General features: G+C 55.1%; 3 protein-coding genes and 1 long non-coding RNA gene across 13 annotated transcripts in view; 3 read left to right on the plus strand and 1 right to left on the minus strand.

Moving 5' to 3' along the window:
* Pacs2 (phosphofurin acidic cluster sorting protein 2) overlaps nt 1–4,410 on the plus strand; it is a 70,958-nt gene extending 66,548 nt beyond the window's left edge. For all 7 annotated transcript variants that reach the window (XM_058582287.1, XM_058582286.1, XM_058582284.1 and 4 more), the window contains 3 exons: nt 202–428; nt 856–969; nt 1,635–4,410. In XM_058582287.1, coding sequence (XP_058438270.1) covers nt 202–428; nt 856–969; nt 1,635–1,753 — 460 coding nt within the window. In that variant the 3' untranslated portion in view covers nt 1,754–4,410. The remainder of the gene's footprint in view (nt 1–201; nt 429–855; nt 970–1,634) is intronic.
* Nucleotides 4,411–4,528: 118 nt separating this feature from the next.
* Tex22 (testis expressed 22) lies at nt 4,529–18,139 on the plus strand. 4 transcript variants are annotated; one of them, XR_009227591.1, is made up of 3 exons: nt 4,529–4,586; nt 5,593–5,776; nt 7,142–8,461. XR_009227591.1 is itself a non-coding variant. In XM_046453104.2 (3 exons), the coding sequence occupies exons 1-3, from the start codon at nt 5,633–5,635 to the stop codon at nt 16,067–16,069; spliced, it is 426 nt and encodes a 141-aa protein (XP_046309060.2). In that variant the 5' UTR covers nt 4,624–5,632; the 3' UTR covers nt 16,070–18,139. The 4 variants fall into 4 exon arrangements, 1 of the variants encoding a protein (XP_046309060.2); XM_046453104.2 differs by lacking the exons at nt 4,529–4,586; nt 7,142–8,461 and adding exons at nt 15,689–15,790; nt 15,890–18,139 and having other exon boundaries at nt 4,624–5,776; XR_009227590.1 differs by lacking the exon at nt 4,529–4,586 and adding an exon at nt 4,734–5,491.
* On the minus strand, nt 8,516–18,271 carry LOC131424484 (uncharacterized). Its single transcript, XR_009227593.1, has 2 exons — nt 18,135–18,271; nt 8,516–9,269 (listed from the first exon to the last, which is right to left on the minus strand). It is a non-coding gene; the product is annotated as an uncharacterized LOC131424484 (long non-coding RNA).
* A 4,759-nt stretch (nt 18,272–23,030) lies between these two features.
* Nucleotides 23,031–23,563, plus strand: part of Mta1 (metastasis associated 1) — a 38,067-nt gene continuing 37,534 nt past the window's right edge. The window contains exon 1 of the mRNA XM_046453120.2: nt 23,031–23,104. Within this exon, the coding sequence (XP_046309076.1) occupies nt 23,077–23,104 (28 nt within the window). The 5' untranslated portion in view covers nt 23,031–23,076. The remainder of the gene's footprint in view (nt 23,105–23,563) is intronic.

Below are 23,563 nucleotides of genomic sequence, written 5' to 3' on the forward strand. Positions count from 1 at the left end.
TTAGTCTGAGTTGCCCAGCTAGTGCGTGGATTTCCTTGGCATGGCAATGGTATGGGTCCCGTGAACAGACAGCTCTTCAGAATGTCTGGCCGTCCAGCTGTTGGGACAGGTGCTGGCATACCTCCCTGCCCGTGAGGACAGTGATGTCTTGTTACCAGGACCATAGCCCTGAGTGTGAGTGTCTCCCTCTGCCTTTCACAGCCAGGGCGCTGGCGCCGAGCTCATGGGGCTACAGGTGGACTACTGGACGGCAGCACAACCCACGGACAGGAAGAGGGACACCGAGAAGAAGGACCTGCCCACCACCAAAAACACGCTCAAGTGCACTTTCCGGTCCCTCCAGGTCAGCAGGCTGCCCAGCAGTGGTGAGGCTGCAGCCACGCCCACCATGTCCATGACGGTGGTCACCAAGGAGAAGAACAAGAAGGGTGAGGTGGGGGCACGCTGCACAGGGCTGCACAGCGGAAGAGGGCAGTCCATGAGAATTGGGGATGAGGGCCTTCACCTCCTAGTACCACCCACGTGTGGTTTCCCCATACACCCAAGGGGCCCAGGCTGGCCTTCAGGGGGGTCTCCCAGACAACAGTGAGCCTTAGGGGGCACTGAGGATCCGACACCTTGTGACCAGAGCCTCCCTTGGAGGCCACGGGACAGGTGGAGGGTGTCTGCCTGTGGTCACAGCAGGCAGCTGGGCATCGTAGACAACAGGGGTCTGAGAGCTGTAGCCAGCCAGGCCCCTTCAACTCCTCTTCAGCCCTCTGGCCACTGCTCTCCTGTCCTGCTTGCTGCAGGGCGGCTCTGGTCAGCCTGGCCCAGAAGGAGCAGTGGATGACAACAGGGCCCTTTTCCTCCCAGTGATGTTTTTGCCCAAGAAAACAAAGGACAAGGATGTGGAGTCCAAAAGCCAGTGCATCGAGGGCATCAGCCGCCTGATCTGCACAGCCAAGCACCAGCAGAACATGCTGCGGGGTAAGACAGGCCCTTGCAGGGCAGTGGTGACTTGGGGCCCACTGGGGTTATGTCACATGTGCAGGCAGAGCAGTGCAGCCGGGAGCAGCTTTTTTAGCTCCCACAGGACATACTGTGAAACGCCCGTCACACTGTTCTCTGCACACGGTGATGAGGCCCTTGGGTGTACCGGACAGTTCTTCTCATTCAAATAACTCTCAACCCTTTCTGTTGTTAAGGAGCAATTCGTGTGAGTTAAGTGTTTCTCAGGGTGCATTCTGACAACATTGGACTCCGTGTGGAGCTCCCAGGGTTCTCCTTCCCTGTGAGGCCAGTCCCATGGCTTCCAGGTGGAGAACTGCCCCGGTCTTCCCATGGTGATGGCCAGTGGGGATATTTTAATGGGGCTGACAGAGTCTCTGGCCTGACCTGAGAGGAGGAGGTCTGGTGGACAAACAGCATCTGGCTGAGGCTCCTGCCAGCTATTCCTCTGAGGCCCCCAGAGACCCTATGTCCTGGGAGGGTGGGTAGCAGAGAGGGTCTGGCAAGGGGGCTTCCTGAGGGTGTGGGCGCCTCCAGCTTTGGGATCCTGGTCCTGTACTCTGGCGGCAGCCCAGCTTCCTGAGGGACTGCTCTGTGGGTGGGCAAGCCAGGCGGGCAGGTGGTCAGGCAGCCCTCTCTCGCAGTCCTCATCGATGGCGTGGAGTGCAGCGATGTCAAGTTCTTCCAGCTGGCTGCTCAGTGGTCGTCCCATGTGAAGCACTTCCCCATCTGCATCTTTGGACACTCCAAGGCCACCTTCTAGCCCTGCCCACCGTGGGGGTGGTGTGGGACACTGGAGGCACCTATTTACTGCCCTGTGGTGGCCACTGCTGGAGGGGCAGCTACATTTCTGTTAACATTGCAGTTTACTACACAGACAGACTGTCAAAAACACAAACCATCTTAAGTACAGATGTACTCACAGCCTGAAAACTACGGGCCAGCTCCTTGCTGGGCGCCAAGTAACTGCCGTGCTTATTAACCAGAATGTCTGGCTGGAGCAGGGAGGCTGGAAGGTGGAGGGCAGTGTCCAGGGCCTCAGGAATCACCCAGAGCCCGTGAAGCAAGAAGGGTTCTTGCCTTCATGTCCTCCTTCCTGGAAGACAGGATCTGCTTCCTCAGGGAGCCCAGGGCAGGCATAGGCCTCGGAGCTTGGTGGCCAGGGGCCAAGGGTCACAGGCATGCTCAGACTCCAGGTGTGGGGGGTGCCACCCCCAGCACCATCCACGCACAGCTCCCAATAAACTCCAGCCTCGTGGGGGAGATTTTATAGTAGCAGATCTTTCTAATTCTCTCAAATACATGTGACGACGTAGCTGCCAAACAGATGTTCCTCTCATGAAGTCCCCTTGGGGCTCCACAGAGCCACAGTCCTGCCCACCCACCTCACCCCTTCCAGTCCCTCAGCTATTCCTGAGATACTGCTAGGCTTCTATGTGTTGTGCTGTCCCAGACTGAGCCTTGGTCCCTGCAAATGTCCTAGTGTCCAGCCTGGGAAATGGTGAGCAGTGGCAGGGGTTGGTGTGAGGCTGAAGCCAAGTGCCCAGACACTAGCCTGCTGTGCCACACCCTCCATCCCTGCCCTGCCTGCTGGCCTAGAGCATCCAGAACTGGCCATGTGGGTATCTGGGCTGAGATTGAGGATCATGGTGAACTGGGGAACAGGCAACCAGGTGTGTGTGGCACCTGCAGCAATGACGTGGCCAGTGCAGGCTCTGACACGCCAGCTGATCACAGAAGGTAACTGCAGGAGCCAGGCACCCCCTTCAGGGCTGTGCGCCCTCCAGGCCATGCTCCTTGGAGCAGCATGTTGCGTTTGGGTCTCATCCTGGGTGGCAGCCCTGCCCTCTGCCTTCCCTTGCAGCAGGACAGGAGTGTGCTGAACGGCAACAGGGTCACCCATCTAACTACCTGCACCACAGACCAGCAGGGAGGGGTGCTGCCTCAGACATGCTTCTCCCGACATGCCCGAACCCTGCAGGCTGCACAGGAAGAGCCCACCCATTCCTATCCCCTTGGAAGCTGTGGCCTTCCCAGGGACACTGGTGGCCCTAAGAACAAGAGCTGCACAAGGCTCTGCTCAGAAAACAGTGCCAAATGCAGGACCTCCTTCCTTGGGGTGAGAATGGCCTATTTTTCTTACCTGTGATCTACTTGTTTACCTGCCCCTCTCTAGGGGGCTAGTGATAGGACCTGGATATGTGGCTTAGAGGATCCCTGTGAGCAGAATGCTCTGCAGGGGACTGCCCCAGAGAACACCCTGCTGAAGTACACAGGGCTCTCAGTTTGAATGGCCATCCAATTTCTTCCGAAAGGTCACTCTTGGTGGAAAAGAGATGACTGAACTTTCTATCCTCGAGGCCACAGAGATTGTGCAGATTACCTGGCTGTGGGCAGCCCTTTCCTAGGGAAAACCTCCCTGGGTACTCTTCCCCAGGTGGCTCTGAGGCTCCACCCTGCAGGATAGAACCTCTTCAGCAGCTGGCCCTGGGTCCAGCACCCATCTGGGCTGCTCCTGAGCCCCATGTGACCACCACCACATAGGCCCTGTGCCAGGAAGGAACAAATGGAGACCTGGACTACATGTATTACTTGCCTCAGTTTCCCTGTTGGTTAAAGAGGAAGGTCACATTTCCCCTGCCTACCTCATGGAGCTGTTATGAGGATTCATGGAAAAGCACTTTGTCCCCTCGATGGACCACCAGAAGCCAAACCTGTCTTCAGCGGTGTGGCCGTGAGGGCAGTGGAGAGTGTGTGTCAGAAGTGTGTGCTTTTTCTCAGGCCTCACCCCACGTGCACCCGAGAGGGATGTCTCAGCCCCACCAGTCTCCAAGGTTAAGCCACTAGTCGCTGTCAGTAACACCAGGCTCCTTTTGGGCGGGGCCGCCGCTGTCGGAGAGGTTTGGGCAGGCTCCACCTTTATCCTTGAAGGTGGGGACCTGCCCCCTCTCCAGGTTGGTCGCCTTGCCACTGTCTCATTTGGGCGTGCAGTCCAGGGTCCTCGGTCAGCACCTGGACGCGAGGTGGAGACCTCTGTGCGGGGGCTGGTGGCCTTGCCGCGCTGTCCTCACCCCTGAATGACCTGGCCGTCTGTGACCTGCGTCTCCGAACGATGTCCTCATGAAAACGTCCGAGCCACTTCCTCCGGAGCCAGGCCGCCAGGCCGCCGGACTCTACAGGCTCGCCAACCCTCCCCGGGCTGTGGGTCCTGGGGGGGCCAGCGGGCCGAGTTGGCTTGTGGGCGCCCCCTCCTGTTCGTTGTGACTGGTTTCTACAGTGTTTGTGTTGCTAGTTTTCCTTTTTAATGGGAAGCAAAATTAATGTAAATAGCTTTTCGAGGAGCTGATGCTAATCTGTCCCATGTGACCATGTGGACGACTTTAAGGTGCTGAAGCGACACTAATAAACTGAGGGCACTCACGCCGCCCAACTGCGTTATTCCTCTCTGCGAACCAGGGAGCAGACATGCGCAAGAGCAGCCGTGCCCGGGGCCGGCTGGCGCAAGCGCGGCAGGCCGAACCCGAAGCCCGCGGGGTGGGGCCTGCGGGCGGAAGTTCCGGGGCAAGAGGTTGCCCCTCCGGCCGCGCGAAGCCGCGGTGCGTGCGTCCCGCCCCTACCGGACGCCGCAGAGCCAGCCCCGCCCCATCCCTACAGGACCCCGCAGGGCCTCCCTGTGACGCCGCAGAGCCTCCCAGTGACCCCTGCCTAGCCCGCCGCAACCCCACAGGACCCCGCAGGGCCTCCCTGTGACGCCGCAGAGCCCGCCCCAACCCCACAGGACCCCGCCCCGCGGTGACCTGTAGAGCTCGCCCCGCCCCCACAGGACCCCGCAGAGTCTCCCAATGACACGTAGAGCCCGTCCAGCCCCCACAGGACCACAGAGCCAGCCTCGCTGTCACCGGACCCTGCAGAGGCCCGTCCTGCCCCCAGAGGACCCCGCCCAGCTACTTGGTGACCCCCCAAAGCCACTCTGTACCCCCGCAGGACACCGCAGAGCCACTCTGTTCCCTCTAGAACCCCCTGCCAGTCTCTTTGTACCTCCACAGGACCCCACCAAACCTCTACATCCCCACAGGACCGCCCTTCATAGGACCCCGCTGAACCTCTCAGTACCTCCATACAGTACCTCCATAGGACCCTGCTCCTCCATTCCAGGACCCCACAGCCCAGTCTCAGGGCCTCACCTCCCCAGTTATTCCCGCTTTTACGGTTTTGGGACCCACTGGGCCTACTCCTCCCCTCTCCAACATGCATCTTGTTCTCTCCTCCTGTGTCCCTCCCTCTCAGCACAGACCCCCAGGGGGTGGAGACTGAGGCCTGAGCCTTGGGTGTGGTGAAGCCAGGTCAAGGAGCAAGATGGTGGAGGGTTGGTGCTAGGAGCCAGGGCTGGAGACAACAGACAGCGGAGGCTTCTGACTGGGATGCTGATGTGGAGGGCAGTGGCCACAGGAGTAGTGAGGAGCATGTTGCTCACAGGGGCCAGCCATCGGGCAACAGTCTGGTTAGTGGCTGGAAGGTGGCCTAACTTGCTGCCTGCCATCTACCAAGGGGCCCTGGGAGCCTTGGGGACCCTACCCCACCTGATCCTGATCCTTCCCCTAGAGCCTCAGAGGTGAAGACCCACAGCCTGCTGAGGGTCAAGATGGACAGCAAGCAGCTGTGGGCACAGCAGTCACAGCCCACTCAAGAGCATAGGCAGCCCTTTCCCCCTGGGGGCCAGTCTAGGACCAGGGGCCAACCGGGTGCCCAGAGCAGTAACCAGCACGGATTGCAAACGCAGGACTGGGTAAGTAAGAGGAGGCCACCTCTGGAAACCCGGACTTTGCGGGGGCTAGTTGGGGAGGGGATCAGGCAGGGAATACAGGGGCCTGAATGGAGACAGAGGGGCAGTATGCTCTTTCCCCACCATCCTGTACCCTTTTTGCCTCTCTATGCCGGGCAGAGTGGAGGCCCACCCGAGGTCGGGAAGATGTCCAGTGCCCCTCACTCCTGGCCAAGAGAGTATCTTGAATTGGAGGGAGAACAAGCTTCCAGGGCAGGGATGTGCTTGGTTCCCACAGTATTGAGAGAGACAGACAGATCCAGCTGTGCCTGCCCATGGGCATTCCCTGAGCCGAGGAATCCAGACTACCTGTGTGGTTCCGCTTAGGGAAGGTTCAAAGCCAGGCCAGACAGGTCCATACTTCTGTAAGACAGGAGCTCAAGGGCCTCCCAGGCTGCCAGGTGCTGGTCCTGCAGGCAGACAGTGCAGGCAGCCTTTTGAGTCATGCATTTGGGTCTGTGTGTGTCCAGCACGTGTGTCCACTGAAGTCAAGGGGGGGAGTAAGAAGGCTCTCTGAGCTGCCTGCATGACTGCTCTGTGCCCTCCTGGGTACTTCCTTATGTGGGACCCAGTACTGGGGCCACTGGGGTGAGGGACCAGCAAGACCCTTTAGCTACTGAGGGACTTGCCTTCTGATAGGTGGTATAGCCAGTAGGTACACAGGAGGAGTGGGCCTGGGCTAGCTTTGCACAAACCCCAGGGCCTTGCGGCAGAGAGAGCAGGGACAGGAGGAGACACTGCAGTGTCTTTCACACCTGGGTCCTTCCAGGGTTGCTCCTGTGCAAAGTTCCTTGGCCTCTCCCTTGCTTCTGACTGTGGCCCTGAAAGGCACCCAGACTGCCCTCTCTAACTTTCTGTCCCCTGGATGTAGAATCTTTTTCTTCCAGATCTTCCCTTAATTGGCCTCTTCTCCGGTGTCACCTCCCAGGCTAACTTAAGTCCTTCATCCTTCCCCTTTCCCAACCTGGGTCTCAAGAGCCACTGCCTCTGCTGTGCCTGACTACAGCCCCCAGTGCCATGCGTGGTGCCAGAACATACTCACAAAGATGAGCAGCCTTGGGCTGACATCAGGCCAAGGAGGTCTTCCCCAGCACAGGGTCTCCAGACCACCAGCCTAGACCAGTGGGTGAAGCTCCAGCTGTCGCACTTGTGCTTAATGACAGCTAGTAGAAGGGTGGGGGGCTAGGGGTGGTGGTGGTAGTGCTGTAAGGAAGCTGGGAGCTGCAGGACTGGGACTGGGGTTGGGGGTGCACCAGGGTTACCACTGGGCAGGCCGGGCAGGTGAGTGAGGCAGCAGAAGCCATACACCTCCCTCTGTCCTCATGCCAGGGTCTGCCTTTCCTCCCCCGGAGTTGTAAGTGACCAGCCATGGAGCACCAGACATGTGAAGTCAGCCCTGTTTGGAAACCATGTCCTGATCAGTCTAGAGGCATTGACTGGAATCCATCCACAGAAAGAGGGTTGGGAAGTTAGTAGCCTTTACAGACCCAATAGCAGGCTCAAGAAGATAACACACGGGCTGGGCTGGGGCTCAGCGGTAGAGCACCTGCCTGGCATGTGTGAGGCCCTGGGTTCTGTCCTCAGCACCGCATACAAATAAAGGAATAAAATAAAAGTCTATCAACAGCTAAAAAAATTTTTAAAAAAGAAGGCCAAAAAAAAAAAAAACAAACTGGCAAAGAAGGCCACTTACAGTAGTACTAGTAGTAAATTTAAAAAGTGTACAAAACCTTCCTGAGGGTGACTTTTAAATACTGCCAAAGAATCACAGATCCCTGAAGATGGAGAGAGAGCTCCGTGCTTGGACAGGGGCATCCGGAATTAGTGTGTTGCACTAAAAGTACTGGACTTCTGCCTCCTCCTTCAGCTCTGCAGCCTGGCCACAGAAGCACAAATGGCCAGCAGGGCTTCCACCCTGGCTCCCACCCAGCAGATGGGAAGGGTGTCCATACTCCAGGGAAGGGAGGGCAGGAAAGATGAAAAGGCCACTATTCACAACAAGGTCTTCTCTACCTAGAAACACCCTCCCCCAGCCAAGGAACAACTCCATACTCCTGAATGAAAGAAGGCTTGAGTAGCTGCTATGGGTGAAACCCTAGTTTCAATAGCCTGAAAAAAACAGTCAGAAAAGCCTGGGAAGACTCCTGCTCGCTGTGGCAGCACTCGGGCAGCCCTGGCCACATACCTCTGTGAGGAGCACTGAGTAGCTGAGCAATACACAGATACCTCACAAGACGAGAAGTTTTAGGTGTTAATCTTACTTTATGCATGTGTGCAGCCCTGGGGATTGAACCCCCGGGGTACCACTGAGTTATATCCTTAGCCCTTTTATTTTTTGAGACAGGGTCTCACTAAGTTGCCCAGGCTAGCCAGTGACCCTCCTGCCTCAGCTTCCTAAATTGCTGGGATTATGGGCTGGGTGCCACCATGCCTGGCTCCATTATTAAGGTTTAAGCCTGCTAAGTTTCAAAAACATGATTCAATGCAATCCCAGTTTTTTAAAAAAACAAACTTCATGCTGGGCACAGTGGTGCATACGCATAATCCCAGCAGCTCAGGAGGCTGGGGCAGGAGGATCATAAATTCAGGGCCAGCCTCAGCAACTTAGCGAGAACTTATCTCAAAAAATAAAGAGAGCTAAGTGTGTAATTCAGTGGTTAAGCACTCCTGGGTTCCATCCCTGGAATGGACGGACAAACAAAATTTCATGGATCTTGAAAATTTTACTCTAGGTACACATAGTGTTTTGCTGGCATATTAGTTATACATTCTTACATAAACAGTAACTCCAAAACTTAGTGGCTTGAAACAATATTTTGCCTTGGATTCTGAAGGCCAGGAACTCTGCTTAGCTGGGTGGCCTTGATGTGGTCTGTCAGGAGGTTGTTGTCAAGATGTCAGTCTGAGCTACAGTCCCTCTGAAAGCTGGACTAAGGCTGTGCCCACAGCACTCCCTCACTTGGTCGGGGTTGGATATTGGCAGAGGCCACAGATCCTGACCACACATCTCCACACAGTAGGCTGTGTGTCTTCCCAGCATGTGGCTGGCTTCCCCCAGAGGGAGTGAGAGCCAAGTGCAAGCAGCCAGGGCTCTGCAGGTGACCTTGGAAGTCACACTCCATCATCTCTGCAGCATCTTTTCTCACGCTGGTCCTCCCTCCTGAACCTGGGAGGGGGCGACATGAGGCTGATCCATGTGCAAGTCCTTGGATGTGCTCTGGAGGTCGGTGGTGATCAGACCTTGTCCTGGACGGCCCAGCAAAGCCCAGTGGCCTAAGTTACCCCAAGCCCGAGCCGTCACAGTGGTCCTGCAGGGTCCAGAGACAAGTCTCTCAGAGGCAGGCAGAGGAAGCAGAGGGACTTGACAGCTACCTTTAGTCGGCAGCCATAGGATGTGTGACCCGAACCCCTCAAGGGAATTGAGAGTCTGAGGCCAGCTTGGGGCACACAGTGGGACCTAAAAAAAAAAAAAAAGAAGAAAAAGTCTGTGGAAGCTTGTTACAGAGAGGGTACCACATGTAGGCCGAGAGAAAAGAAAAAAATTCTGCCTGGCATAGGTATCTTCTACAGAGAAGGCAAGTTATCACTTGACTTCAAATGATAAATATAGGACAGTTGTTGGACATGCATGTGATCCAGTGACTCAGGAGACTGAGGCAAGTGGATCTCAAGTTCAAGGCCAGCCTCAGCAATTTAGGGAGATCCTGTCTCAAATAAATAAATAGGCTAGGGGTGTAGCTTGGTGGTAGAACACTCTTGGGTTTGTTTCCCAGTACCGCCAGATAAAGGGCTGGGACTTAACTCAGTAAAGTATTTATTTGCCTAGCATGCATGAGGGCCTGGGTTCAATCACCAGCACCACAAAATAAATAAAATAATGAAAGTGATAAACAAAAAGCAATTCATCCTCCATAGACTCTTTTTTTCTTTTTTTTTTTTTAGCTTTAGGTGGACATAATATCTCCATTTTATTTTTATGTGGTGCTGAGGATTGAACCCAGTGCCTCATGCATGCCAGGCGAGCTCACTAGTACTTGAGCCATATCCCCAGTCCCCCCATAGACTCTCATATCAATTCTGAGGACAGACCTCAAAGAGGAAGACAGTGATCTCAGAAGGCGTGAAGTAGACCAGGAATGAGAGTGAAACACAAGTCTTTGGGGAGATCGAAACGAGCACCGATGGTTAAGTGGTTAAGTACCGAGCTCAGTGGTTAAGTACCCCTGGGTTCAAACAATCACTGGGTGTCAGTCACAGAGCCTGCTTGGGGTACGGTACCCACCACAGTGGCTTGGACACAAGGCCTCTGGGTCTTGCACCATTTGGGAATATTGGACTTTGGTTTTGCATGTACACTGTGACTGCACCCAAGAATAGAAAGAGCCCTGGCCCCACAGGGGAAGGGAAGATGGGACAGAAACCACATGCAGTGGTCGCAGAAGGAAGCATGAGGCACCAACCAAGAAACGCAAACAGGCAAAAGGGACAGAAAGCATTAGGTGAGAAGCGGACAGAGCCACTCACCTGGCATTCAGTTTAGCAAATGAATGTGGACTGAATGCTCCAGTTGAAAGAATGGCTTCATCAAGGGGACTGGGAGGGCTGGGGTTGTAGCTCAGTGGTAGAACACTTGCCTAGTATGTGTGAGGCCCTGGGTTCGAATCTCAGCACCACATAAAAATAAATAAAATAAAGGTCCATTGACAACTTAAAAAAAAATAAGGGGTGGAGGGGACTAGGAATAACCAGATCCTGCGCCGCCCATGTGAATGTGTGGAGAACAGCAGTATTCCAGCCCAGGGTGGGGGATGGACTGTAAGTAGCCGCCAGTTTACTGCACACTCTGTGTCAAATTCAGCAAATTTGTTTGTGCCGATACCTGCTCCATAGGACGGAGCAAAAACATGGAAAAGTAATATTGGTAATATATTCATTAAAATCTAATTTAAAAAAATACATGTAGGGCTGGCGTTGTGACTCAGTGGTAGAGCACTTGCCTAGCATGTGTGAGGTACTGGGTTTGATTCTCAGCACTGCATATAAATAAATAAAGTTCACTGACAATAAGATATTTCTTAAAATATATGTGTAAAATTTTTACTTTATAAAGAAAGAAACCGTGCAACAATTTTTTTGGCAGGAATTGAACTCAGGGGCACTTGACACTGAGCCCCATTCTGTATTTTATTTAGAGACAGGGTCTCACTGAGTGACTTAGCACCTTGCTTTTGTGGAGGCTGGCTTTGAACTTGTGATCCTCCTGTCTCAGCCTCCTGAGCCGCTGGGATTACAGGAATGTGCCACGGCACCCAGCCTGAGCAACAGAAACAAAAGTCCTTGCCTCCTCTAAGCTCTAGCAATTAAAATTGTGTGGTATTGGGGCAGAAAGTGGCAAATACCTGCCCAATTTAGGACAGATGGGTGTCAAAGTGACACTTGTGGGCCGGAGGGTGGCTCAGTTGTAGAGCGCTTGCCTAGCGTGTGCAAGGCCCTGGGATCCATCCTTAGTACTGAAAGAAGAAAAAGTGACCCATATCACTTTTTAATCTGGAGGTTTAATTTCTGCGTGGAATTTCAAAGCAGCAGGAAATACTTTTCAATAAGTGGTAGTGGGATGGTTGGCTATCCACCTAGAACATGGCAGAGTGAACCCCCACTTCTTCTGAAACACATAGCATTTAACCCAAACCATAGCAGCACTGGAGACGCCAAAGTGTTTAGAATCCCAGAGTAACAAATGCCTTTCTTAGGCCAGACGTACAATCCTTGGAGGAAAAGCCTAACAGATTTTTAAATTATGGCACAATCAAGGACATAAAAATGTTAAATGACATTCTGGAAGGAAATACTTGTAATCTTTAAACAGTCAAGTGTCTATGAAGGGATGCTTGCAAGCTGTCAGAAAACTGTCGTGAAAACCGAACAGAGGACTCAGGGTGCAGCTCAGTGTTGGAGCACTTGCCAAGCTCAGTGGTTAAGTACCCCTGGGTTCAAACAAGCCCAGATTTGTGCCTTGGTTCACATGATGGTGAAAGGGACCAACACCGCTGTGCAGACCCATGGATATTCCCGAGCAGGGGAAGGCAGACTACCTGTGTGGTTCTGCTTAGGGAAGGTTTCATTCCCAGCACGACAAGAAAACAAGCCCCCCAAACAAACCAGACTGAATAGAAAAGTGGGTAAAACCTGCGATGACATGCAGTTCTGAAAGAAGAAGCTGAACGGACCCTGAACATGAGTGGAAAGATGGCTGTGCGTGGGATGGTGAGCATGTGGCTTTTCAAAGAATCCATTTGTGATTATTGTCCACTGTTTTTTCTTTTAACTTATTCACTAATCTACCGTAATTCCATCTTTAAACTTTCAGTAAATTTCTTTTGTTCCTTTTCTAGCTTCTCAAGTGATTTGCTTGGCCACTGCGGAACTTTTTTCTAATAATGCATTTAAAGATATAGAGTGCCTTTAGAGGACATTTTTGGCCACCCTTCATGGGTTTTGGTGTGTCCTCTTCTCATTGTTCATTTCTAATAAATTTACATCTCAACCTTGATTTTCTTTTTCACTCTGGGGTCAATTAGAAGGGTGTTTTGGAATGTCTGTGTCAATAGGAGTGGCCTGTGTTTGTTTTCTGCAGAGATTGAACGCAGGAGTGCTCTACCCCTGAGCTACACCTCCAGCCCTTTCAATTTTTCATTTTGGAAAAGGGTCAAAGTTGCCCCGATTGGCCTTGAACTTGGTAACCTGCTGCCTTAGCTTCCCAAGTCACTGGGATTGCAGGCATGCACCATTGTGCCTGGCTTATTAGTAATTTTTAATTAATTATACTGTGTCGTAGTCACAGATTTGTTGTGGCATCTGTAGTGTGTGGGAGGACCTGCTTTGCTTGTGGCCTACATCATGACCGACTTTGTGACTGTCCCATACATTCGGCAGACATGAGTTCTCTGATTGTCCTGTCTGTCGGGTGGCTCTGCCTGTAGGGCAGCCGTCCCCTGGGCTGTAGGAGCCTGCACCCTGGGCTGCTGCCTTTCCAGCTCTCAGCTTTGGGTTCTGTTGCTCTCCCGCCGGGGAAGCTAAGGCCCGAGCAACCCACTCCCAGCACCACACTTTTCTGCCCTCTGCCCCCAGATCACACCTGTCAGCTGCCACCACTGGCCCTGTAGTGATAGTGAGCATTGTCCACACCCTTCTTGTTTCTCCCCTCTTCTTTCCCTCCTGCCTCCTCTTTTCTATTTTCTGTGAACTGATGATCAGTCCTTTCCCAAATTCACAACACATCTCTGCAGGTCCTCTCACAGAGGCTGGGCAGTGACCCTCCTCAGGCCCTGGCTGTCACCCTCTGTCTTCCTCAGCAGCCCATGTCCTGGCCCTGCTTTCTCTGTTTGCCTGTTGACCCTAGAGCACACCACCCAGCAGCTTCCCCCAGAGGGGCTCACAGGGTGCTGAAGGTCTCAGGTGAGCTCCGGATGGTGCTTGACTGGTGGCATGTTTGGTGGGAGAGGCTCTTCCTGCGGGACTCTTAAGTGCCCCATCACCTCTGGTTTCTAGGGCTGCTGTGTGATGCCCTGAACTTTTGGACTTCGGATCTTTCTACCCTGTTTGTGTTTGTTTTTGTTTTGTGGTGGAGGGGATCAAACCCAGGGCCTGAAGCACGTAGGCAAGAGCTGCATAGGCTGTGCTCCCAGCCCTGTGCTTCGTTTCTTCCCTGAAAGCTTCCGTGCCTGTCAGAGTTCTGGAATGTACTCTGGGGAGGCATTTATTTTCATTGCCCTGGGTGGGGGCTTTCTGACTGGGGCCTTTTCCTTTAGTTTCTGGGAAAAGCACATGTGTGCGTGTTGTGTGTGTGAGTTCATTTTCTCTCTCTTCAAGGTTTGTTAGTTGTATGTTGGCCCAACAGGAATAGTTCTCCATCTTCCTCATTTTTTATAAATGTTTTCTGTATCTTATTTTCAGTCCTGCATTAGTCAGCATTTGCTGTAATGATGCTCTATAACAAGCAGCTCCATAATTCTAGTGATGCATAGTGAACTTCCATTTTGTTTTCTGCTCGTGGACCTGAACAGCAGGGTTGTGTGTGTTCTGCATTCCCCTCTTGGTGCTCCTCCTAGGGCCTGCTGTTCTCAGGCTCCTGGAAGAAACACAGAAGGCCAGCCTACTTCACACAAGCATATTGTGAGAATATACCCCTTCTGGGAGTAACATCATCAGGGTAGGAAGAGAAACTCTAGGGGAAGCACTGTGAGACCACATATTAGAGGGGAGGTGTACAATTCAATTACAGAAACAGGGCTAAGAATAGAAACGACAGCCAGATTCAGTGGTGCAGACCTGTAATCCCAGCCCCCCTGCTTAGGAGGCTAAGGCAGAAGGATCACAAGTACCAGGTCAGCCTTAGCAATTTAGCAAGACCCCATCTCAAACAAACAAAAAAACACTGGAATGCAACTCAGTGGTAAAGCATCCCTAAGTTTAGTCCCTACTACCAAAACAAACACCAGGGCTGGGGACATAGCTCAGCTGGTAGAGTGCTGGCCTTGAATGCACTGATGCCTCGGGTTCCATCCCCAGCACCACAAAAAAACAGAGGGACCCCCAGCCTACCTCCCATGGAGTGTTTCATGTGGAAGAACCAGTCTTGTCCTCTTAGTGGCCCTTCTCCATACCTTCCTGCCCTTGCTCATGGGTCTGTCTGCTTCCCAGGATGGCAGTGTCAGTAGGGACCTGTGCTTGGTGGTTCCTGGGATGCCTCTCTGAGTGTCCCTTGCCCTGGGAGGCCCGGCCCTGTTTCCCAAAGCAGTGCTTGTGCAAATGCTGTGTGCTTGGCGAAGCTTGTCCCTGGAGGGTTCGCCTTAGCATAATGGAGCTGGGGGCTCTCCTCTCTCTTTTTTTTTTGGTTCTGGGATTGAACCCAGGGTGCTTAACCACTGAGCCACATCCCCAGCCCTTTTTATTTTGAGACTGAGGGTCTCCCTCAGTTGCTTAAGGCCTTGCTAGTTTCTGAGGGCCTTACTAAGTAGCTGAGGCATGCGCCACCACGCCCAGCAAGTTTCCTAGTTTCTTGAGTCTGAATAATGTTCCCTTGTGTGGTTGGCCCCTTGTCTCTTTTACATCCCTTGATGGATACTTGGGTTTCCATGTTTCGACTACTGAAAACAATGCTATGGATGGAGTTGTGCACACACCTGTCCAGTCCCTGCTTTTCATTCCATGGACATGTGCCCACCGCAGAGCGGCTGGCACGGGGTTGTTGAGGTTTGATTTTCTGAGTAGGGCTTTGCGGGGCTGGGTTGCCTGCTGTCTTCAGCGTGGCACCCCTCCCCTTTCCAGAAGGTGAGAAGGTGCCCCTCCACTCATGGGGCAGACGGCCTGCCCACTGGGAAGGTGGGGACATGCTGCTGGCCTCTCCCTGCAGGCGTGCCTGGCCTTTTCCTGGCCCTCTTGCTGGTCACCACCTCCGGTCTCCTGCGCACATGGATGGCCTTCCTGCACTGTACCTCTCCTCCTCCTGTGCATTCACGAGCAGCACCACTCTACCTCACCCCGCGTATCACCTTAGAGGGGACTGGGGGGATGTATGGGGTCTGTCTCTCGAGTCCAGTGTTTCTGAGAGGTGCACAACAGGCCGACTGACCGTCTCTGGCCCAGCCTGGGCCCCTGTGGTAATTGTGCCCAGGGTCCTGGAGGCCGTTTCTAGCTCTGAACATTGCAGCCCTCACTGTAAGCCTAGGGACAGACACTGCGGAACTTGGGAGGTGCCCCGGGGTGCCACGTGCCGCCGCCCACTAGGAGCGGGGAGGCTAAGTGAGCTCACTGTGTGCAGGGGAAGGGGAGCGGAGGCCCCAGGTGTGCCCGCACCATCCTGTCCTGTCCCCACAGGTGTGTGAGCCACAGGAGCACAGGCGCCCACGCCGCCATTGGAGCATCAGCATTGATGAGCGCCGGCGGCTGGCCATGCTGGGCACCCCCTCCCAAGACAGGGTGTGTGGTGGGCGGGGAGGCTGCCCTGTCCCTGGCCTCATCTGCCCAGTCCCTGTGCCTCCCTGCCCACACAGCCCCTGACACCAATGTCGCCCGCAGGACATCACGCAGATGGTGGCAGAGCTGGTGTCTGAGGATGTGGACAAGGATGTGCTCCTCGCACAGCCACCCAGGTCTGCTGAGTCCACTAATGCCTTCTACGACTTCCTGGCCAGGAGCACGCCCTTCTGGCAGAGTGCGACTTTGAAGAGTCAAGCCTCGGGGTCTCCCGGCTCCTAGGAGCTCTCGGACCTCAGCTTTCCAGAGCTTCTCCGTGGGGAGGTTTTGGGGGAGACCTCTGTGTCCTTGTGTCTCACCAGGGAGAAAACAGGCCTCAAAGTACTGCCTGCCTGGGGCTGCTGGGAGGTGTGGCAGCTGCCAGGGAGGGGTCCTGCCCCAGCCTCCACCACCTGGAAGGTGAGGGGCAGAGGGTCCTGCCGGCAGATGGAGGCCTACCTTACGCTGTCAGGAGGAAGTTCTGGGGCACCTGGGTGCCAGGTGCCCCACCCTGGGGCTGACAGCACCTCTGGAGCCTTGGTCCTGCCTTTGAAGGCCCAGACAGGATTCCAGGACCCAGCAGTGATGTGGGGTGGGGGTGGGGCAGCTGGGTGAGGCACACAGAGGGAGGTTTCCTGAGGAAGAGAGCTCCCAGCTCTGGAAGTGTACCTGGAGGTGGACTAGGGTGCATAGAGGGTCTGGGGTGGCCTTGAGAAGCTGGCTGGACAAGTGGCCCCAGGCCTTAGGCTGGAGCCATAACTGCCTGGTCTCAAGGCGTGGGACTGCAGAAGGGTTCTGAGCCAGGGTGACAATCCAGGCTGCATTTTGAGGCGATGGAGCTGGAGGGGCCTGGGGGTGGGAGACAGGGAAAGGAGGGAGGGTTCCCAGCCCTGCTGGCTGGCAGGATGAAGTGTGAGGAGGTGGCCCTGGACTCAGTGACCGACTTAGGGGTTGCTTGGGCTTCTGCGGGGGCAGGACTGGTGAGGGGCTTTGGGTTGAGAGGAGGTGACAGCCACCTGGACCGTGCACACATTGGCAAACAGGCAGTGCTGTCCCAGAGCCCAGGCTGAGGTGCAGATCTGGCCATATGGTGCCTGCTGCCCTTCAACATTCCTCCTGCTTCTCTGCCTCCCTCACTGTAAGACGCAGTGAAAGTTCCTCTTCCTTCAGGAAGCCTACCTACATCACCCAGCTGGGCACTCCCTTTCCAGTTCAATGTAATTTTGTCCCATCTGTTTGTCAGGATCCCCAGGGTGGGTGGAGGGCAGGCCATGGAGCCACAGGGACTGGTGGAGGGGATCTAAGAGGTGGGGTTCAGACAGGGTCCTGGGGAAGGGGAACATCACAATCCCTCCCCCTCCTGAGGCCCCTGACAAAGATGTGGGAGTTGGGGTGCTCTGGGCCAGGGAAACACACAAGAGTCATCCCAGGGCAGAGTGGGAGCTAAGTGCCAACGGTCACCACAGAGGTCGCCTGCTGTGTAGTTCTGAGTGACTTTAAAAGATTCCGTGTTATTTTCACTCATGGCTGGGGGCTGACTGGGCTCATCCTACCAATTCTGGTCTCACCTGGGGAGTCTCCTGAGGCTGCAGCCAGGTGAGATGCTGACTTCATAGGGTTCCTGCAGAGCTCCTACCCACCACAGCAGCATAAGCTGAAGTCTTGGGGTCGGGGCTGAGCTGACCCATGTGGGTTCATCTGCCACCTCCTAGTGGTTGACATGGCCACAGAGCCAGCCCTGTTCAGTGGAAATGAGACCCATCTCACAGTGGGGATCAGCGTTGAGTGCACGCCCTCTCCAGGACAGTGAGGTGCCAGGAAAGATGGCAGTGCCTGGGGCAGTGTGTTTACCACACCTGGGAAGAAGAGGCCATGTATCAGTTTCCTACTGCTGCTGTAACAGATTATCATAGATGAGTGTTTTATGGTGCATGCCTGTAATCCCAGCAACTAGGGAGGCTGAGGCAGGAGGATCTCAAGTTCCAGGCCAGCCTCACCAATTTAGGCACCAAGAAACTTAGCAAGACACTCAGAAAGTAAAAGGGCTGGGGATGTGGCTCAGTGGTTAAGCACCCCTGGGTTCAATCCCTGGTGTGTCTCTGTCTCTCTCTCTCACACAACACAAAGACAGGACATGGGCCTTTAGGAAGGGGAGCCTGATGTCTCCCTCAGGGTACCACCAGAGTACCCATTGGGCAGAGGCCAGGGTGCTGCTTGAGGTTTGCCAGTGCACAGGGGTGGCCCGGCTGGGAAATCCAGGAATAGAGGAGGGTCTGGGGAGTCAGGGGCTCACTTGAGAGAGACCTACCTTGGGGTGAGTAGGAGTTCACAGCAACAGGGGGCTTTCGTCCTAGGATAAACAGAAAGGTCTTGGGGAGGCTGGAGACGCCGGGAAGGATTCGAGGAGGGAAGGATCCAAGGAACCGTGCACAGGGACGCAGCCAAAGTCCCCAGCCGCAGTGCGGTTAGGTCTGGCTCTAGTCACTGCAACACCATGCTTCTAGACTGCTTTCACTTCTGCTTGGCCACCAGGTCAGTTCCTGTCTTTACCCGGGACTCACGTGAGTGCGTCCCGCCACCCGGCCCCTGGGCGACCCCGGCGGCTGAGCGCCTGCGCGCTTCTGGAGCAGGACTGACACCCAGAACGGAGCCGCGGGTGGGCGCGCGCGCGCGCGCACACAAACGGTCTTCAAGCGCATGCTCGCTCAGCCTTGGCCGCGGAATCTCCCTGCGTCCCCAACACCCTTCTCGGCTTGTGACTGGCTGGCTCCGGATGGGGAGCAGCGGCCCCCTGTGTTCACCTGAAGCCGAAGGGGCCTTGCGCTGGCGGCCCATCCGGGAGCTGACCCCACGCAGCGCGCAGGACCGGTCGGGGTGCCTGGGAGATGTAGTTTGCAGCTTTGCTGAGTGCCTACACAGTGCCACCACTGCCCCCGTTTAAAAGAAATGACTTTATTGGCTTTGCAAATACTTGTCCGTGATTAAACAGTGCAACAAAGAATATGTTTTTTAAAACTGGCTCACAATTCGATCACTGAAATGACTGCAGTTAACTTTCCGGGAGGGTTATTGCAGCTGTTTCTAGATTACGAGATGGAAGGGTATGTGGAAATACAGAAATCACTGAGACATCTTAAAATACTTAATATTTTAAGATAGAAAAACTATTGCTGAAATCACACGACTGCTTCTCACTCTCAAGCTTCAAGAATTCTTAAATTATTTTTAGGAATGAAGAATCATTAGGAAAGGGTGTCCTGTTTTTCAGCAGCATGGTTTAATTAGACGGTACTAGCTGATGTCTGGCTTTGAGTGGTGAGGACCCTGCTGAGACTCCCCACCTCTTCTGCCTGCCCTGCTGGTCCATGCTGGCCAGAGTCTTGGTATTTTTAACCCACCCTGAGCCTGGTCACATTCTCTGTACTCTGATGCCTGCAGTGAGTTCACGACCAGAACCAGACCACTCAAGTTCCTTCTTTTGATTTAGGTCTTTTATTGGCTAGACTTAAGGTCAAGGTTGTGTATGTGTACTGGGGATTGAAATCGAGTGCTTTACCAATGAGCTATATCCCCAGCCATTTTTATTTGTCATTTTGAGACAGTGTCTCACTAAGTCATTGAGGCCTCAAACTTGTGATTCTCCTGCGTCAGCCTCCCAAGTAGCTAGGATTACAATTGTGTGCCACTGCACATGGCTTTAAATTTTTAAAGAAAAAAATCTTTTCTTTTTTAGTACTGGGGATGGAACCCAGGGCCTCACACATGTTGGGCAGGTGCTCTACCACTGAGCTACATCTCTAGTCCTTTTTACTTTGGGACATGTCTTGCAAAATTGCCTGGGCTCCTTTTGAATTTGTGATCCTCCTGAGTAGCATTTCTCATACTGATGTCTATACTTGCATGAACAATTGGAGAAAGAATTCTTGTGTTCTACTTTATTTTCCTAAGGACTATGTCTTCAAACTTTGAAAATGCTTCTGGGAAAAATAGAGGCCAATATGATTTTTTTGTCCTTGTTGGTGATACACTTTTCCTAGGAGAAGGGGGTTCCATTAATTGTTGAAGTTTAGTAACAGGCAAGACAAATAACAGGTCTAAGTGTGATTCATGACACTCTGATTTTCTGGAACATGCTGTGGCCTTTCCTGAGAAGGCTCTGCTGTTATTCCAAGGAGACTTTCTTGCAGGCTCTTTGAAACTCATCTACCTCCAGAACCCAGTGCCTTGTGCAGCCTCAGGGATCCTTCTGAGCAACGATCAGATCACAGAAGCAAAGGCCAAATCCCCCAGGCCCCAAAGGATCCTGCACAGGGATGTGTCCCTGCCAAGTGTCCTCTGGGCCCCTGCCCACCTGCATGGGTTCTCCTTTGCTGACTCCTGAGTTGAAGAGTGCCCCTCTCTGTCCTGATCCTGAATCTGTACCCTCACCATTTTGTCTCAAAAACACTTACCATAAGACATTATATACCACGTGTCCCCAGCCTGCTGCTAGACTGTCAGCTCTCCAGGGCTGAGACTTTATGTCCTTATCCTCCAGCATTGAGAGTGGTCTGCAGCTTAAAGTATGTATTCAGAAAATAACAGCTGAGTCAGTTGCTTTAACTGCTTGACTTGCCCTGAAATGACTTGGAAATGTTATTCCCTTAGCAATCTGATGTTCTACCCTGACTGCTTCTGACTTACTCTACTGAGGTGTGATATGAACCCTTCTTATGTTCCTTGGCTCTTAAATCTTCCTCGCATTGTGCTGTCTGGTCAGCAGATTTCTGGGCTCCTCTTTGTTGGACCTAGTTTCTCATTAGGGTCCTAATACGTAGAGCACTCCTGTGCTGGGTCCCCAACCTTCAGGTGCACTTTCTGCTCTGCCAGGTTTTCCACCTACCTGACCCTCTCTCCCTCTAGTGTTTCTGTTGAATTTCCTCACGTGTCTGTCAGCAGGCCCCTTCCTGAGCCAGCATGCCTGCTCTCTGCACAAGCCACTCTCCTCGCTTGAATGTCTATTTGCTTTGCTACCAGATGTTTTAATTCTTTAGTCCTGAGATCTTCTGGCTGTCTCTGAGCTAGGTTGAGGGCAGGCAATTGTCCATTCACCTTTCATCTGGAGAGAGGAAGGCAGAGTGAGCTGGCCTGCAGCAGCTGGACCCTGTGCCTCTTCTGAGGCTTCCTAAGCATCATTCTGCTGTGTGAGGAGTGTGTCTTAGGCCTGGTGGGGCTGGTTTGGAATTCATTTGGGTACCTCCTGAGAAATGGGCCCTGAGCTCTGACGGCCATGTTTTTCTTGTCCACCCCCACACTGGGAGAGGGAAAGGGTCACAGTCCTCAGCAGGCACCTGTAGGATGTGATTGTTTTATTGAAGCCTGTCCTGTTTGGGATGGAGGCAAATGCAGAGGTACGGAGTGTGATGTTTCCATGTTCTCTCCATGGCTGACAGCTGCTTAGGAATTGTTGGGTAATTCTAACTTTTTTGGTCTGTTATTCTGGAATTGGTAGAAGGAAATCTTATGCTATGGAAGAGTGTGAGGCGTAGGCCTGTGGGGAGGGAGGGAGACCCCCATTCCATCTTATCCTTTTTTGGAGACACAGACTGTGGATCATCACCTGCCCTCTTGTACCTATACTTCTCTTTCACTCTGCACATCAATCACCATCAAACACAAAAGGAAGCACCTTGGGGTCCTGCACCCCTCCACTCTCCCTGGGAGCCCTTCACAGCAAGCTCTGGTAGTTCCAACTCCATTCTTAGCACACAACTGTGGCAGAACCCCTCTTGGACCCTTCCTGGCTTTGGTCTCGGCACTCCTATTGGTTTCCCGCCTAGACTCCCAGCATCATGCAGGGAGACTGTGTGTGCTGGGAGACTGCAGCGCACTGGCCTGGGCCACCTGCCCAAATCCTGCATGGTGGCCCAGGGCTCTCTTCTGAGAGACACCTGTACTTCCCAGGGTGTCCCATAGGGTTGCCCTTCAAACTGAACATGGTCTCCCTGCAGCCACAGACCTTCACTGTCCAGGTAACCTGGGCAGCACCACAGGGTTCCTTAGACCAACCTCCAGCCCCCAGATACCTGCCTCACCTCCCCCACATGGTTTGGAAGGAACCATGATTGTTGTCATTTGGGACCACCTCCTGTCTTCAGCTCTTGGGGGTGGTATCTGGGCAATATACTCTCCTCAAGCTTTAGTAATGCTCAAAAATCAACATAGCTGAGAATTCTGAGATGAGCTGGAAAGTGTGAGGTGCCCCTGTGCCTACAGAGGAACTGCCCCCAGGCACTCTGTCCTTGCTGGGGTTCAGCCTCATCTGGGGCCTGCAGCAGGGGGTCCTAGGCACAAGACCCTTCCTTCCTTTGGACTTTCCACCAGGCTACAGTTCGGGAAGGCCTCCCTAGCTCAGGAACATGCCCCTGGGGGGCCGGAAAACAGTTACTGAAGTCCAGAGATGGCCTTAGGGGCTGGAAGATGAACAGCAGGACACAAACCCCCTGATATTGGGTGGCAGAGTTAGCCCTGGGAGGAAAGTGCCGGGGTCAGGCTGGACTGCTGTGCTCCAGGATAGGTGGGCTACTCAGGGAGGGGGTTGGGAATGCCTGGAGGGCTAAAGTACCGAGAGGATCCCTGGGGGGCTGCCTCAGAGGGCCTGGGTAGGATCCACCTGGGGGTACAAGAAGGGCTCAGGCATGGAGGCCCCAGGGTGCTCCACCTAGGGATGTGGAAAGGGCCCATCCGGACAGGGGCGTGCGGAAGGGCCATCCGGGGACGCCAAGAGGCCGGCTGGGCAGGGGCGCGCGCGACGGCCACCTGGAGATGTCCAGGGGGCCCGCAGGGCAGAAGGCGCCGCGGGAGGGCACCCGGGCCGCCGAGGGGCCGCCGGGGGGCCGCCGGGCAAGGGCGCGCGGCCGGCCGCCGGGCTGCGGAGAGGCCAGGCGGGCAGGGGCGCGCGGGCCGGCGCGGCGCGGGGTCGGATAACGGCCCGCGCGGTGGGCGGCGGCGCCCGAGGCCCCTCCCCGCCGCCCGCGGCCGCTCCTCCTCTTCCTCTCCCGCCCGCGCCGCGGCCCTCCCGTCCCTGCGCGGCCTCGGCGGCCTCGGAGGCGGCGGCGGCGGCGGCGGAGCAGCGCGGCCCCTTTAAACGCCCGCCGGCGGCCCCCGCGCCCGCCCCCGCCCCGGCCCCGGCCCCGGCCCCGGCCCGCGCCCGCCCGGCCGCCCGCGCCCCGCGCCCGCCCGCCCGCGGCCCCGCCGCCGCCGGCCCGGACATGGCCGCCAACATGTACAGGGTCGGAGGTAAGGCCCCGCCGCGGCCTCCATGCGCGCGGCCGCCGCCCCTCCCCCGCCGCCCGCCGCCGGCCCCCGCCCGGCTCGCCCCAAAATGGCCCCGTCCGCGGGCCGGTCCGGCCGGGCGCCGCGGTGGCGAACCGGGCGGGCAGCGGGCCGTGCCCACCTGTTGGGGGCCGGGTGGCCCTCGGGGCCGGCGCTGGAGACCAGGAGCTTCCCGGGGGTCGGTGGGCCCGGGGCTGCGGCCGGCTGCGGCCGCCGAGCCGGAGCACGTGGCCTCAGAGGCGCTGGCCGCCCTCCTGGGAGCAGGAGTTTGGGGGTCTGGGGCGTGTGGGGTTTCCGAGGGGCCGCGCAGCGCTGGCTCCTGCTGCTGGGACCCCGAGCCCCGCTGAAGCGGGCCGCGTTCCTGCCCAGAGCCCTCTGCACCGAAGCCCAGGAGCTTTCCCCAGCGGGGCTCTCTAGGGGGCT

The sequence above is a fragment of the Marmota monax genome, unplaced genomic scaffold, assembly GCF_021218885.2.
Source record: "Marmota monax isolate L192 unplaced genomic scaffold, Marmota_monax_Labrador192_F-V1.1 WCK01_AAM20220418_F8-fsc00190, whole genome shotgun sequence".
Taxonomy (NCBI): Eukaryota; Metazoa; Chordata; class Mammalia; order Rodentia; family Sciuridae; genus Marmota; species Marmota monax.